The following is a 15884-nucleotide window of genomic DNA, read 5'->3' as shown; positions in this document are numbered from 1 at the left end:
GCCATGCCCGCTCTTCCTTGGCTGACAAAACGCTCCAGAGTACTGCTCTTTTTCTTTTTTCTTAGTAATGCGCTCAGCACTATCGTTGTAACCATTTATTGTGGGATGTTTTTTTATTGCGACACCAATTATATGGACACTTCAAGCGGATTTTCGCCGTCGGCGTCGCCGCCCTGAGGTTCCATACAAAGTCCAAGGGCGATAAAATCAGCGCCGCGCGCCCGCCGTATGTGCTCTTCTACTCTTCTAACTGCGTACTTAGTGCCAGAGCGGTTTCTCGCGCGCACCGTATCTTGAAAGCGATCTCCAGACGGCTCTGACCTTTTGTATGCGATGTGCTCTCGCCGCTCAGTTTCCGTTGAAGCGATAGATCGCACGAACCTTCGCGGCCGCACTCGTTCGTGCGCGCTGACACCACGCTTGGTAATTCAGTGAGTTTTTTTTTTTTTCTCAAGTTTCGGTTGCTATTTTGAACGTGGCGTGTACACTGAGCAGGTGTCTCGGAGACCCATGTCTCAGTGATCGGCGCTACTTCCTGTACCTTCGCGAGAGCTAAGCGGTGCGAAGCTCGTTTCTTGGATCTTTGTGGCGAACTCCGTTGGCGGAGATCGCCAACGCGGTGACGTTCGCGTCGACTGTACACGGAGACGACGTCATTGCTGCGCAAATCCAAGCAGGTCGATCCCCTCCAAGCGTAGTATGAGGCAGGGCATTATTAGAGATTTTTTTAAGCCGCACTAATAACTTTTTTTTTTCGGCCGAACGAGTTTTCTGGACTATTTTTCAGTCCCCTCGAGCTCGGAAAATCGGTTGGCGACTGTACGGAGCGCCCTAACCTAACCGCCGCACGTTGCTACTAGCCGGAAACTTAGAATTATCCGAATAGAGCCGCACGGGCCATTCAAATTATCCGGTAGAATTTGCATTGAGAATGACGGGACCGCCCAAATTCTTCGAATTAACCGAAATTTCGAATTAACCGAGTTCGAATTATCGAGGTTTTACTGTACTTCAATACTATGAGGCTTAGTGTACAAAGCATTGGGTATGACAGCTTTAGCATTCATTTCTATGATCATTACCATTAGACCTCCTTTGCATGATGTATTTCGTCCGCATCGAATTCAAGGGGCACGCACGGTGCATGGCACGTAGTACGTAGTAACAAGCCTGAACAATGCTAGCAGGTGGCTGGAATAGTAAAGGTAATGCATATCTACCCTGCTAAAACACCAAAATAAGAGCAGCGTATTTTACAGCCCTCAATTTAAAGCATTTTTTCAATTATAGTAATTCAGACCATCGGAATGAAGTACATTGTTAGGGTTTTGCGGAAGTGCCAAATAATATCCCACATCAGACCCAGGAAGAAGCCCTTTGCATCTCGCTGCATGCCAATACATATGGGAAGACTGTCATTACGCCACAAATTTACAACTCGGGTCACATTTTTATCGTAACGAATAAAATGTCTTAATACATACCGCATCAGGCCAACCTGTTTGGATGCTGAGAAACCAAGGGTCTAGCTAAGCCCCATTAACGAGTGCCAAACTTTGCCCGTACCGTCAAAGAGAGTTTGCCCTGAAAACACCGCAACAGCAGTGACTGCCCCGGAACTCTGCAAGTGCTTTCAATTACAGCTAACTTTTTTCCATAACTGATGGCTAATGAGGAACATGATAATGTTCCTAATAATGAGGTACATTATGAGGAACAAGGATAATGAGTAAGGATAATGAGGAACAAAAAAGTTGTTGGGACAAAGTAGCATTAAACAGTGCAACAGTGCTTATCAACCTACACTAAGTGAGCACAATAAAAGCCTGGTGGTAAAGGGCCAATAAAAAGGAAAAAAATACTAGAAAAAGAGAAATACCAGTTCGAACTGATACATTATTCATTAAATACTACAGTCACTGACCGATAATTCAACTCCACGGGGATCAGTTTGAATAATCGGAAGTCCGAAATACTGGGCTCGGGCAAAAATAAGTGACTATTCCACAAGTGGCCCAAAAACGTGTGCACTTTCGGGGTGTACCTTCGGGATCATCACTTTCGGGGTGTACCTTCAACTTTGCGTGACCAGTGCAAGATGCATTGGCGACTAGGAGTGACAGCATTCTTGGCACAGTGCCAATCACTCTTATCACAGTGAGGAAATGCATGCTGCCCATCAACACGTCTGGTGCTAGTCATGCAAAAAAAGTATCATCAAAATTAAAATCTAAAATTTATTGTACAAGAATACTACTTCAAACTACCACTGCTACTAAAAGTCAACTTCTAAGAAGCACTATAAAAAAAAATGATACCTAACAACACTTAAAACTTTAAAGGAACACTGACTTATTCAATTCAAGTAGTGCGTACTACAGTCAACATCCGGTTTTTCCGACTCTCTAGGGGCCGCAAGAAGGTCCAAACAATCTGGCAGTCAGAAAAAGTGAATGCGTACCTTTCACTGCCCCCAAGGGCTCAAATCACCACACACACGTCGAAAATAGCTCTGAAAGCCCACCAGTACATTTATTAGGCGTATCGTAGCTCGTGCTGTGATAGACGGCGAGTGCACGCGTGTATAATACATATGATGTCCCGTGACAATTGCCCTTTCCCCACTCTTGGTATGCTTCACCGCAATACTTCGCATATGCTTCACTGCATAACACTAACACTACTGTATTGAGGCAAAGCAGACTTTCGGGAACCGGCATTATGCAACGCACGGTCCTTTCCGAGCTCCCAAGACATTGGCAAAGATTACAAATGCGGAGTCGGGGCCGTTGCTAACAGTGGCAAACTGTTTCAATGAAAAACACAGCAACAAACAGAAAGAAGCTTGGCAGCGAACATCGAAGTAGCTAGGCCTAGCATTGCCGCGATGGTGGCTACAGTTGCCAGCGGATCTGCGTGCAAGAGCACCGGTTCGAGGAGGCAAGATAAAAATGCCAGCGGTGGTGGCTACGATTATTGCCGTTCCGAAGCTGAGGTCATAGCAAAAAGTCCGGAAAATCAGACGGCGAAGGTTTTTTGCGTCCTAAATTTCAGATGTTAAACATTGACTTGATGGGGCACGTGGTGGTGCCGCGAAAGCGTTCGAATTATCAGGGCATGTCCGGAAAATCAGACGTCCAAAAAATCGGTCGTTGACTGTATATGATTGTTCATGTCACAATAACGCCTCATTTGAGACACTGATGCAAATTAAATTTAAGGTGTGTCATATACATCTTAAAGGAACGCTAAAGAGGAGTATTTAATAGGTTGGTAAACTACACTTTCTAAGCACCAAAAATGCCAGTCATGCTCCATGCAAACTGTTAAGCCAGAAAAGACAGAAAAACATAAGAGGGGATGGTGATGTCATCTTGAAGTTCTCACATCACTTTCAACATTGCCGGCACAGCTACTTCACTACAGACGATACGAATTGCAGAATTGTTTGGCTACCTTCAATCACAATATTCTGTTAATAAGCCTTCAGGCATACGACAAACACTAAGGGTTTCTATTGCGGTTATCTAAGAATCCTGATTGCTAACAACCATCAATCTCAGCATCATACTGCGCAATTAATTACCCACCAAAAGCTTGCTCCGTGTGCACTCCTGCCACACACCGAAGCGCTGATTCACACTGTGGTGACTCTTCAAAAACATTCAAAGAGTTCAAAGAACCAAAAATACACATGATCATCTGAGGCGTCTACAGTTACTACGTGCTTTCGAAGGAATATTTACGTAAACCGTACAGTCATACAGTCGAACCCCGATATAACAAATTATTGAATATAAAGAAGTAAATCAAGAATGTTTGCTGTCAATACCAGCATGTAACGAATACCCATGCTTATAACAAATATAAATTATAACGAAGATACTTTCTTGTCAGATGTGGCTTCATTACAACAAGACTCAACTGTAAGACGCATTTGAAAGTCCAGACTCTCCCACTAAACCTTCTTTCTGGGGTTTTACGTGCCAAAACCAGCTCTGATTATGAGGTACACAGGTTGAAGAGGGCTCTGGATTAATTTTGTCCACCTGGGGTTCTTCAACGTGCACTACTCCCACTAAACCTTGCAACTTGGCAGGCATGCAACATTGAAAAGCAAAACAGAGTGCAGCTGGCCAACAGCTGCGACAATCTTTCAGGCAAAGAGGAACAAGAAAGAAAAAAGCATGCCAACAGACCAACCTGAAGTAGATCTTCAAATCTATGCTGGACAAGCCAGTGTGAGAGAAAGAAAAAGGAAAGAAAACAGAAAGAGGAAAGAAAGATAGAAAGAAAGGAAGGACGAGAAACTCAAGTCATCATACCAGGCAACAAGACGGGCCAAGCAAAAACGAACCATGCAACATGCAGTCATGCAGGCACACTGAAATAACGGTGCATGCTTACTTTGGATTGCGGTCTAGGTGAATGATAGAGGTCAGCGTTCTTAGAGAAGCAGCCTTGATTTCCTGAAAGAGAGAAAAATGATTACAATTCACTTTTCTGTGGGAAATCAATTTACCACATTGCACCAATGCGCAAGCACGCTCACCATGTCACACGAGACGTTCAAAAAGAAAAAGAAAGGACGGTGTTGTGTACCATCAGCCTAAAGTGAAACATGAACGAAAAGAGACCCGACCACAGCACATGTTAGTATGTTACGCATAATTACATGGGAGTCCAATGTGAAATTACGCGATAACCTGTTTCTAAGCGCTTGGTGCAGTCCCAAAGCTTGAATAAGGGCACCGTTTCAAATTCATGTGAACTTGAAAGCACAGCAATGCGCATATATCACAAGCCAAATGCTATTCAAGTGCCCCTTCCCAATGTCCAATAAAATGGAAGTTTTCAATAGCTACTGAACAAGTACCTGCCCTCATTTGGTACACATCATGAAAAAATGCTCCCAGCTGGAAAACTAAAGGAGAGAGTTGGGCAAGTTGTACTGCTGCCTTTGACTGGACAGTGTAAGAAATGTTTTCTACGGGGAGGGGGGTTATTGCTCTGTCCTGTCCCCTTCTTCGGTTAAATTTTTTCGATGCCATAAGCTATGTCACAGCAAAAGGCACCATCTGGATTTCTTTGCAGCATCCAAGTGAGCCCAATGTTGGCCATTTGCCATCTTTCATGCACGATACATATCCAAAGTTCAATACATATCCAAATCCATAGTTCAATAAAAGGACAGGCAGTCTTCACACAACATCCACCATTTTGTCATTCTAAATTCTGGTGTTCTTGCATGCCAAAACCACGATATGATGAGGCACGCCCTAGCAGGGCACTCCAGACAAATTTCTACTGCCTTACCTTCTTTAACATGCTCCCAATGCATGGCACATGGACATTTTTTACATTTCACCCCCCATCAACATGCTTCCAACTTCGGCAGGGACCGGCGTCTGTTACTCGGCCACTTCTGCGGCAGAGGCAATTTGCACCATCCAGGAGCTAGGCGTGGAAACAACCGAATTGCCGCCGGCGTCCTGCCTCCAAGTCCAAAAGTTGTTGGGTTTCATTTTCTGGCCATTAACAGGAAGCAAGTGTTACCGGGAAGCAAGACTTGTTCACTCGCTGTGTGTACGGCAGTCCGCTTGGTATTGTGTGGGTCCTATTGTGTGGCACTCGATGCAACCAAAGAGAGAAGGAAAGAAGCCTTAACTAACACAGGACAAGGCTGTTCATTGCCTGCTGCTGTTCGAATGGAGTCTCACGACTCTCACCGATCGTGCACGTGCACTGGTGCAACAACACTTCGAAGACGGACCCCGGAAGAATTTTTCATTTCCCTACGTACAGTTTATGTCCTTGCGCTAATTGGTGTAGTCATGAACATTCCATGCATCTCCTCCACTGTAGTGCATTATATGAGCTTGTATCATTAGTACGTCAATAAAACGAGGCCAATGAACTACCGAGTTGTAATAGGACTTCCATGTTTTTTGTCCTGGCACATGCTGGAATGATCCCTAGTAATGAACAAGACTGCATGGATACAAACACACAAAGCGCAACGTATTACGCACACACGTCCGTGGCATCATGGCCGTGGCACAAAACCTGGCCTTCGACACATTAGGCCTTGTTCGTTCCTCTTATATGCTTTGCTTCTTTGCAAAGAGAATGCTCACTTCAGATGAATCATTTGCACCGTTACAGTCATGTAAAAAATCTAGGTTGTCTGCAATGACATCTGTCAGTGAACACAGTTTTAAATGAAATTCGGTGTGTGGCTCACTATAAAAAAAAAAAAAAAAACACTCACTATAAGATTGGGATCTTTCAATTCGAGAACATCCACAAGCTCCTCAATGAGGCCGTTGTACAGGAGACTGTTGATGTTGTCCTGGATTGCACTGCAGTACACTGTTCAAAGACAAGAAAGAAAAAGAAAATATTCAGTACTGTGCGTGTGAGAATTCCTAAATTCTGCAAATTCCTTAACTGGCACATGCAAGAACTGCACCCGTTGACGCACAGTGACGAACGCAATGACGCAATAACATGGAACTTTTTTTCCTCCCATTAAGATTGCATAAATCAAACATGTTCCTGTCAAATGAGCCCTAATAAAAAAATAATAATAATAATAATAACAATAATAATATATCTTGTGGACACTAAAATATTAAGTTTAAAATGTACACATCACATCACGTGAAACACTCGAGAACAATGAAATACATGGCATTGGTTTCCCAATAGAATCACGTCACATGTTGCACCCCAGAATGCCGTACTCACCAAGTATGGAGAGTGCTTGAAGCCGTGCCTGAACACACTGTAGCCGTTTCGGGTAGCTGGAAAAACTGTGCGCTAACCGAACATGTGTCAGCAGCAGCATCTGTGCAAGGAGAAGAGAACAAAAGCAGAATGGGCATTGGTTCAATCATTCACTCATTCGTTGATTGCGCTTCATGTCTTGAAGCAACAGTTGTATTATGATAGACCCCTTACTTGAAGGCTCTGAATATTTTTATCCACTCTTTAAAAACATCAAATACCAGCAGGAAAAAATGTAGAGCGTTGGATATTCTTTTGAAACCTACTAACACTCCTTTGGCAGAAAGAGGTACTTGCAGAAAAGTCGAACTCAAAATTCAAATATTGCTTCCAAAGAGCAGTGCGCGCCAATGACATTCAGTGTGATGTCATGGATTTCTCAGATAGGCACTTACTTGGGCCATTTATTCACAGCAAAAAATTACAAAAGTTGCCAAGTCGATTATGTAAAACAAGGGAACATGATATACAAACACCATAGAAAGCTCGTGCGAGAAAATTGCCCCGACAAGGAAGTTTTGAAATGAAAAGCATCAACTCTAAAACGAACTCGATGCACGAGCAATCTGCGAAGCAAGAACAGAAAAAAAAAAAAATCTTGCAGCAGCACCACCACTTGAGCATTACGGCACCCAGGTTTTCATCTTAAAAGAGGCAATAGCTCATTAAAAGAATGTCAAGAAACGAAGAAAGGAGATGCGCACATGTTTGGCTGGTGGGACAGCGTATGTTTCCAGCAGTTCCTCCATGATCTGCGACGGGTTCTTGTTCGTAATCTGCATAAGATAGGAAAAAAAAAGCCAGTGTTATTAAAGCAAGGTTTTACTCTTTTCTCTGCACACTCAAAAAATTTACAGTTGAACCTCGATATAATAAAGAGGATGTAACGAATTATCAGATGTAAAAAATTATCAAGTATAACGAAGTAAATCTGAAATGTCTGGCTTGAATAAGTGTAATGAATACAGTTGCCAACCAATAATTCAGACTCGACAGGGACCACCAAAACGTTATAATTGGGTGTCTGAAATGCTAGATTCACCCAAAAAGACGAGACTTTCCTAAGTGGCCAAAAAAGGTGTGCCGTATTATTCTTGGATAGTCACTTTTGGAGATACCTTCAATTTCATGTGACCATCGTGCAATGGGGCATCGCCGTCTAAGAGCGACGGCATTCTTGGCACAGTGCCAAGCCTGCTATATTATCACTACGAGTAAACACTGCTGCCAGTCACATCATCGTGCTAGTCGCAAATATAGCGAAAACGAAATCTTTCAAAAGTGATCGTCCAAGAATAGAGTGCAAGTTTGTCGAGGCGTGTTGACAAACCTGCGCTTGTCTTTGACCTAGACATTCCTGCAGTCGTGATTTTCTTTCAATGCCTTTTATGCTATTTCTTTTCCGGCTTAGTCTGGTCACAGCAACGCTTGCATTTTTGCATGATATAGGACAGTCAACTTGCCCAGTTCTTTAACCATACAAAATGCAAATACCCTGGTTACTTTCGTTTCTCTAGCAAACAGCCGACCACCTGCACTACGCTCTTTTTCGCAGCATCAAACCAAGCTCTTTCAACATGTGCCCTACTTATCAGGCTACCACTCGTTTTTGGCAACCAAGGAAAAGATTAGCATCCTGCATCAGCAATCAGTTCCACTACAAGGATAAAACGTAGAGGGAAAAGCCAACCTTGTCCACATTTTCCATGTGGATGACGGAGACGGTGGTGGAGGGCTGTTTCTTGGCTCCCGTGCCATCTGAAGGCTCCATGTAGAACTCAAAGTGAAGCGTTGTGGCACTGGCTGGAAATTTCTGCACATCCAAAAAACCAACCCAAGAAAAGAAACATGTATATAACACACAGAGACAGCTAATCACATGCTCTTTCGAATTTTTTTTTTCTTTTCTTCACAGCACTGGTGAAGAAAAACTCCCGGCAGTGTGAATGCAGCATGTGCAGCCTTCACATTTTGACTGTTGGTTGAGCAATTGATCGATTCATTCATTAAAATACAACACGCAGGCTATGAGAGACACCACAGTGGAGGGCTCGAATTATTTTGACCACCAGGTGCACCTTTATTGTGCACCTAAATCAAGGTACACCACCGTTCTCGCATTTTGTCCCCATGGAACCGTGGCCACGGCAGCTGGAAATCAAACCTGCGACCCCGTACTCAACAGCTGAATGCTACAGCCACTGCATCACCGCAACGAGTCCTTCACATTTTGAGCGCCAAGTGCAGATCACTTCATCTGCTTGGTCCGAATAATCAGCTGCAAGCTTTGGGTCCACATTTTCAGTGTACCTTTACAATATCGGGCACGGTGCTGCACCCCGACAATACTTGATCAGCGCAATAGCAACGACATTCAAACAAACTTGACAACCAGACGGCAAAACAAATCGGCACACAGCACCCGCAACAAATTTTAAAAACAGTCGAATCTCGATAAATTGTACTAGCAGCGAAAAACTTCGTTATAGTGAGAATTTCGTTATATCGAGGTTTCGTTAATTCAATAGAACTAAGATGGGGAAATAAAAATAGTTTGTTACATCACAAGTTTCATTAAATCGAGGTTCGTTATATCTAGGTTTGACTGTAGTGGGAAATTGTTCAAACCACCGAGAAACACAGCCAAAAATGTTCAGGAAGCTTTGACACGCCCTCTCAAAATGATCACTGCATCAGCAAAGATTGCCCCGGCAAATTGTCTGCAAGAGAACCTGCAACTCAGCTGCACCCCACCCTTGCCACAACAGAGACATAGATTCGTAGTGGCGCCACTCCTACACCACTTGCAAACTTGACTGGTGCAGGAGGTGCAGTGAACTACGCATGAATTGAACAGACCTAGACTTAGCTCAATGAAAGACCAAGAAAGAAAATATCCGTGCAAATTAAGCCAGCGTTTTCTTGAATACCACGCACCACAGCTTTTTTTTTTGCGTACAGAAGTCAACTTATCAAAACCCTCAATCAAAACAAAAAAAAAAGGCGCCAACACAGTAACTTGTTCACGGCTTGCTATGCAGCAAGTCACAAGATTAACAGAGCACAACATCATGCTGAACTTACACTCATTGGGAGTTCCCTACAGCATTCGGCCAAGCCAAAACCGTTCTCTTTGCCTCCCCAGTTCTGAAAAAGAAAAAAGCAGGAAGGAGTTAACCAGCTGACAGTAAACTAACTTTGCTGTTACTAATAACGCAAACATTGTATTTTAGAGCAAACAGTACTGACGGGCTAAGAAATGGGCCCGATTGCGTTCGTTGAACCCACTTTACTTCAGGCATGCCACAACGTAGTAGAGAAGACATTCAAGCAGGTGAAGCTGGGACCAACCAAACAAAAAGCGAGTATTCTAATCACTACGCCCCAGCCACATTCTGCAGCAATTGTTACTGAATAACTGCTGAAAATCTGCAACAAGTTGCCAGGTCAAGCAAAGAATACAAGCCTGGCACCATAGAAAGCTTGCACGGACCTCACATTCACACATCAAAAGGGAAGGATATCAAACTTTGTGCACCTAAGAGCAACGCAACATTTAGCCAAGAATTACACCCACCTCTGCCAGGTATGTCAACCGTGTAAGGAGGGCCTGCCGCCTGTCAGGGTTTAACCTTGTGATGAAGTTGGAACGTTTGCTGCAGAGAGACAAAGGCACACACTGAGATGTCAAAGGATATAAATATGCAACTTGGCAGAAGTCTGGCCCACAGCTATTGCAGAGCAGTCAAACCACTGAGATAATGAAACGCTGAAGTGTACTGCAAAGGCTTACTAAAGTTCACTAAAGGCAAACATTGGATCTATATAAAACATCAGATTACTCTTTTTGAAATCACACCTTCACTTTATGGTAAGAGATGACTTACTCGCAGAAAGAATCTCAACTGAATAGGCCCTCGGAATTCTGCAATTTAAGTCATTCACAACAAAATCTATCTCTTGCGTAGCTATGCTAGCAGTAACCAAACTTTTGTGCTAACGGACATGGCTACCTGCTTTAAGGGGAGACATGTGTCTTCGAGAAAAATTAATTAAATATAGATTTTTCATTCATTATTTTTTTTTCAAGCTGCATATCTCGCCACACCTGCTGGCAAAAAACTAGCTGAAAACAATGTGTCATTGAGGAAGAAAACACTACCCTATGAAATGTTCAGTTTTGCCTATAAAAGTGCCGAAAATGACCCATTTTGGCCTGTTCGCCATTCCAAAACCGCTATCATTCCATCTTGCTTTCCTGCCAAAAACGAGCCTTCAATGGTGCTTCAGAAGAAAGCTACCTGTTTGTAGTACAAGATGTATGTTATTCCACTATTTCTATTTCATTTCTTTGCCTTTTGCACAAATAACAATTTTTGCAAGTCAATTTTTGGAGCGGCACAGTGTCCCTGCTTACTCATTCAATGCTATTTATTTCTTTTTTGTCTTTTTGCCTGAATGTTAGAGTGTACAAAAATTGATTTAGTGGTTTAGGACACTGCAGCATTTTGAAATTTTGCAGAAATCAACAAAAATTCCCATTGGCAAAGCTGCAACAAACACTAAAATGCAAACTCTCACTCTCAACATTCACGAACATATCTGCTTAAAGCTCTACGCTTTTTTCAAGTCCACATTACAAATTTAGATTTTAAAAAACTTTTCTGGATTGACTTAGAAAAGAACTACTTGCATATTCATAATCGGCACACAAGATTGAATAGTTCCCGAAAATTTTATGTGCTTAGAGTCAATAAGAATTTTTTTTGTTTTTTTCATTAAAGGGGCAGCACAACTAAAGCGAATTTATTCTTTCTGAGGAGGTAAAACATGTTGACAACTGGGGTTTTTAAAAATAATTTGGCCATTTTTGGTCACAATTCTGGATAACAGAGTGGCACAAAAGGGAGTTCATGACAATTTAGCAGTTATAAACAAGGCACATTACACCGCTTTATCTGGTATCGTATTTTCTCAGTGCAGACCCGTCAATCTTACCATACGTTTGCGCTATGTTCTTGCTTATGAAGGTGCTGTTCTTGGTAAAAAGTGAAGCTTTCCAGACCTCGGAACATTAATCCAATTTCTGGCAAGGAAAATACAATTAACCAGCTCCTGCAAGTCAGCTTCCTCTGCAGTGTTGCAAACTACTAAGCAAATTTAGCACCTGACAGATCTGCTACAGACAATGTGTAGAATATGATGCCCCGATCCAGCAATGGTGCTATCATTCAGCGTGCATGCTTAAGAGATAGCCATCCGAACTCCACAACACGTGTGATTGAGTCTTTGGGCACAATTCGAGCATTTGCTATTGATTCTACTGTGCGGGTTTTACTGAAAGGCAGGATGATTACTTTCAGGCTTAGCAGCGTTCATGTGACGCCATCTGCCAAAGTGATGGCAGTGAAGTCATTTTTGAAATCACAGTTTGCTTGTCCTACGACAGACAGTGTAGACATGGCTCTCATGATGAAACCATGCACACAACTGGTGCCACCATTGGTCGGGCAAATGTGCAATGCAGAGAAGTGCACTTGTGAACTAGGAAAAGGGTATATTTAATGCTCAACAGCATGATAACGCAACAGCCACTGAGTCACTGTTAAAGGCACCTTGCGCGTAAGAACCTCAGGTTCTTTCGGCATTTGTTTAACTGCAATATGGCAGAATGGTGCTAGATATACAACTGAATATGCTGGTAGCAATGAGCAACCGCTCAATGACAGGTCATGGCGCGAGCAGTGTGCTTGCGACTCAGGAGCTTGTTCTTAGTAGGTGCGACGTGTGCAAAGTGATAAAGTAAAAGCCGGGTTGCACTCACCTGAAAACGTAGAGGAGGTTGAGGACACCCAGCACAACTTGCATGTCGCTTGAAGACAAAAGTGCCGTCAGGTGCTGCGCAAACATGGGTAGTAACTTAGCATTATGATGGCATGGCTAAGGAGAAACACCGTTTTTTTGCTGCCTTAGCCTAACCGTTTTTTTTTGCTGCCTTAGCCTTAGAGAAACAAAATGTGTTAACCCCAAGGCCTATTTGGATACAGGATTTAGAAATCTGGAGACATAGCTGACTAATAAAACATAAGCACCCGGGAATTATATAAATTTTAATTACTATGAGACAGATGTACGAGTAACAAGTGCAGGCACAGTTACGTCGGATCTTGCTCGTGCCCAACTCACCTCCATGGAGTTGTAGAGGTGCCGGGAGAAGCTGTGTTCGATCAGGAGGGCTGTAAACTGGAGAATGTACAACAGCAGCTCCTTCTCCTGTGCCAAGAAGAAAAGAAAGGCACATGTAGGTTACGGTTCTCAATGCAGCCCCGAACAAGGAATGCAAGAGGCCATGACAAGTTCTTAGTGTGGTCCTTCGAGACCATAATGAAAAAGCGCAACTCGTACTTAAAGTATCTGTGCATCCACTACACTGGTACTGGAAGAGAAAAGCCAGCAACAGGAAAGGTGGCTACCTTAAACGAAACTTAATCTCTGGCCCAACGAAGAAGTTAACAGTTCCGAGCATATTCCCAGTCCCTGTGCTACTCACACATGACGACTGCAACAGCAGTTGTATAGCTCTCGCCTAGCCTAAACTGTTACCTATTTGTCCGCTACCTCAGTCTGTTGGCCCGCAATTTGCATCCATCCAGAGTACGACAGATGCTGCTCCTCAACTTGGCAATCTACAGAAGCTATGGCTGAAATGAGCAGATGGCATCAAACTGGCTGGGCAGAGACGCGAGTGGCATTTTGCCGCACCTCTATCCCATTGTAAATCGATTTGTGGGGTTCAACGTCCCGAAGCCACACTGGGACTATCAAGAGATGCTGCAGTGGAGGACTCTGGATCTATAGTAAGTACCTTGGGTTCCTTATCATCTAAGCGCACAAGCATTTGGGCAATTCGCTCCCACTGAAAATGCGGCCTCCGTGGCCGGGAATTGAATTCGCAGCCTCGTGCTAAGCAGGATGCCGTGCACTTTAAGAACAGTTTGCACCCTTTCCAGCTTTGTTTATCTCGACGCCAAACAATAACAGTCATCTATCTTGCATGCCTTGCCTTAATGCTGTGAACCAGGTACTTCCAGGTCACGAATGGCATGAGCGTTATCAACTAGACATAGCATTCCAGACAGGAAAATATAGAGAGCCCAGAGTTTTCAGGAAAGAACAAGCAACCAGGAAAAATGAATTATTTTGGGGGGACAAGACATACCCCAAAGGGTGCTAACTTTCTTTACTAGCTTTTTTTTTTAAAAATGAGTACTGCAGCAGGTACCCCATTCATTATAGGCAGGCCCCCACCTACAGATATGCTTCATGATGCGGACATCATATGAGCATTAATAATAATTTAAAAAAAAAAGATTGCAGTCTGAAGTTTTACGTGCCACAACCACTATCTGATTATGAGGCACGCGCTGTAGTGGGGGACTCTGGATTAAGTTTGACCACCTGGGGATCTAACATGCCCTCAACGCACGGGACATGAATGCTTTTGCATTTGGCCCCCATCAAAATGCAGCCGCCATGGCCAGGATTTGATCCCGCAACCTCGTGCTTAGCAGCGCAACACCATAGCCGCTAAGCCACCACGTAAAGCATAAAGGAAACCTTTAAATTTCACATCACATCTGTGATGTCACAAAAGAAGCGCTCTGTAGAGGTTGCAAGAGGTAAGAGTAAGGTGCAGTGCATAAATTGAAATGTTGCACACGTTCGAGGCCCCTGGCCCCAAGAAAAAGGGAACCTTCCTTACAAAATGTTTTATGCACCTGTGCAACGTAAGAAACGTACGCAGGATAAGAAAAAAAAATATTAAGAGGCCCACCTGCTCTCGGCCAGGGCTGTCACATGGCAGACACCACTGGCCTTCATGTGTAGTCTGGCACGCCGCCTCCAGCAGCGAGTCAAACAGATCCAGAACATCGATCCAGTGGTACAGCTCACACTGCATGCAACAACAAAACAAAGAAAAGGTTTTTCAGTGTCTCAAGCGGCCAGTCGCACAGCAATTTTGCGTGCATTGGCGGGCTTCTTCCACACTCGGAAAAACACTTATGTAGCACGTATTGAGCAACAGAAAGGTGTATCGGGGGTTTTTCATGCTGCTGTGCAATTTTCTCATTGACACCTTTAATCTAATTAGAATATTTTGAGAAGCTGATTAATTATGACTGATTGTGTAATTAGGCGGAATGCAAAAAATACGAGTATCTCTAAGCAACGACAAACAACATTACCTTGGTTCTGTCCAGCTACATGGCATTTGCATATTTTTAAATCCTGATGCATGATAGTTGGAACTCCCTGTATACCATGTGCTTCCCGTCTTTCTTTGCGACAAATTGCTACTTTTATTTGGACAGGTGGTATAACCCGCTGCCTGTCATAATTACGCGCCCACTAATAGGAGGAGGTTCCCCCTGACAGTTTTTACTCTGGAACCTACTAACACGCTAAAATATTCATGCCTTTCACTTGTACTCGTACTCCAAACAATAGCAAAGTATAACGCGGCCCAAATAGGCAGCACTGGTTGCACCTGACTCACTTTGCCCCAGTTCCAGCTCTTGACTGCCTTGAGCTCCTGGAGCAGCTCCTCCTGGGTGCAGCTCTTGAGCCGCTCAACCAGGAGCTTGCAGTCCAGGGGCACCTCCGAGGAGCTCTTCTTGAGCCGGCTGCGCTCTATCTTCATGGCGCCAGAGGCCACGCAGGGGCCACTGGGACCCCTGACTGCCGGCGAGGCACGACCACCAGGGGACGCAGAGGGGTCACGGGGGTGACGGTCCTGCTCACTCGGCAACGCTACTCATGGCCCCCCTCCTCCTCACCACCCGGCCTGCCTTTGTCTTGCTGCTGAAAAGGGAGGAGAGAGAAAGCGCACTCGGTGAGGAGGCGACATTCCACAACAGCACTGTCTCCGCAACAGGTGTCACTCATTCACTCATTCATTCATTCACTCATTCAAATTTTGGGTAGAACACTCCTTCTGTGCAATTACTCGAGAGTACCATGCCATGTTGCTTCGAATCTGGTCACGAAAGGTTACGCAGACTCTGATCTAAGCGTACGAGTCGAGATTGCGCCGA

The 15884-nt window shown here is 43.9% G+C and overlaps 1 protein-coding gene across 1 annotated transcript in view; it reads right to left on the bottom strand.

Annotated features, from left to right (window-relative positions):
* The window catches only part of LOC119431651 (E3 ubiquitin-protein ligase HUWE1-like), a 179786-nt gene that overhangs the window by 150140 nt on the left and 13762 nt on the right, over positions 1-15884 (bottom strand). The window contains exons 2-12 of the mRNA XM_049657964.1: positions 15347-15651; positions 14624-14743; positions 12976-13062; positions 12614-12687; positions 10367-10445; positions 9874-9936; positions 8480-8602; positions 7494-7565; positions 6751-6850; positions 6272-6372; positions 4408-4469 (exon numbers count right to left, since the gene is read on the bottom strand). Of these exons, the coding sequence (XP_049513921.1) occupies positions 4408-4469; positions 6272-6372; positions 6751-6850; positions 7494-7565; positions 8480-8602; positions 9874-9936; positions 10367-10445; positions 12614-12687; positions 12976-13062; positions 14624-14743; positions 15347-15490 (1025 nt within the window). The 5' untranslated portion in view covers positions 15491-15651. The remainder of the gene's footprint in view (positions 1-4407; positions 4470-6271; positions 6373-6750; positions 6851-7493; positions 7566-8479; positions 8603-9873; positions 9937-10366; positions 10446-12613; positions 12688-12975; positions 13063-14623; positions 14744-15346; positions 15652-15884) is intronic.

This window comes from Dermacentor silvarum, chromosome 10, assembly GCF_013339745.2.
Source record: "Dermacentor silvarum isolate Dsil-2018 chromosome 10, BIME_Dsil_1.4, whole genome shotgun sequence".
In the NCBI taxonomy this organism is placed as follows: Eukaryota; Metazoa; Arthropoda; class Arachnida; order Ixodida; family Ixodidae; genus Dermacentor; species Dermacentor silvarum.
Note: the sequence above shows the minus strand (reverse complement) of the source record. Positions and strands in the feature narration are given on the sequence as shown.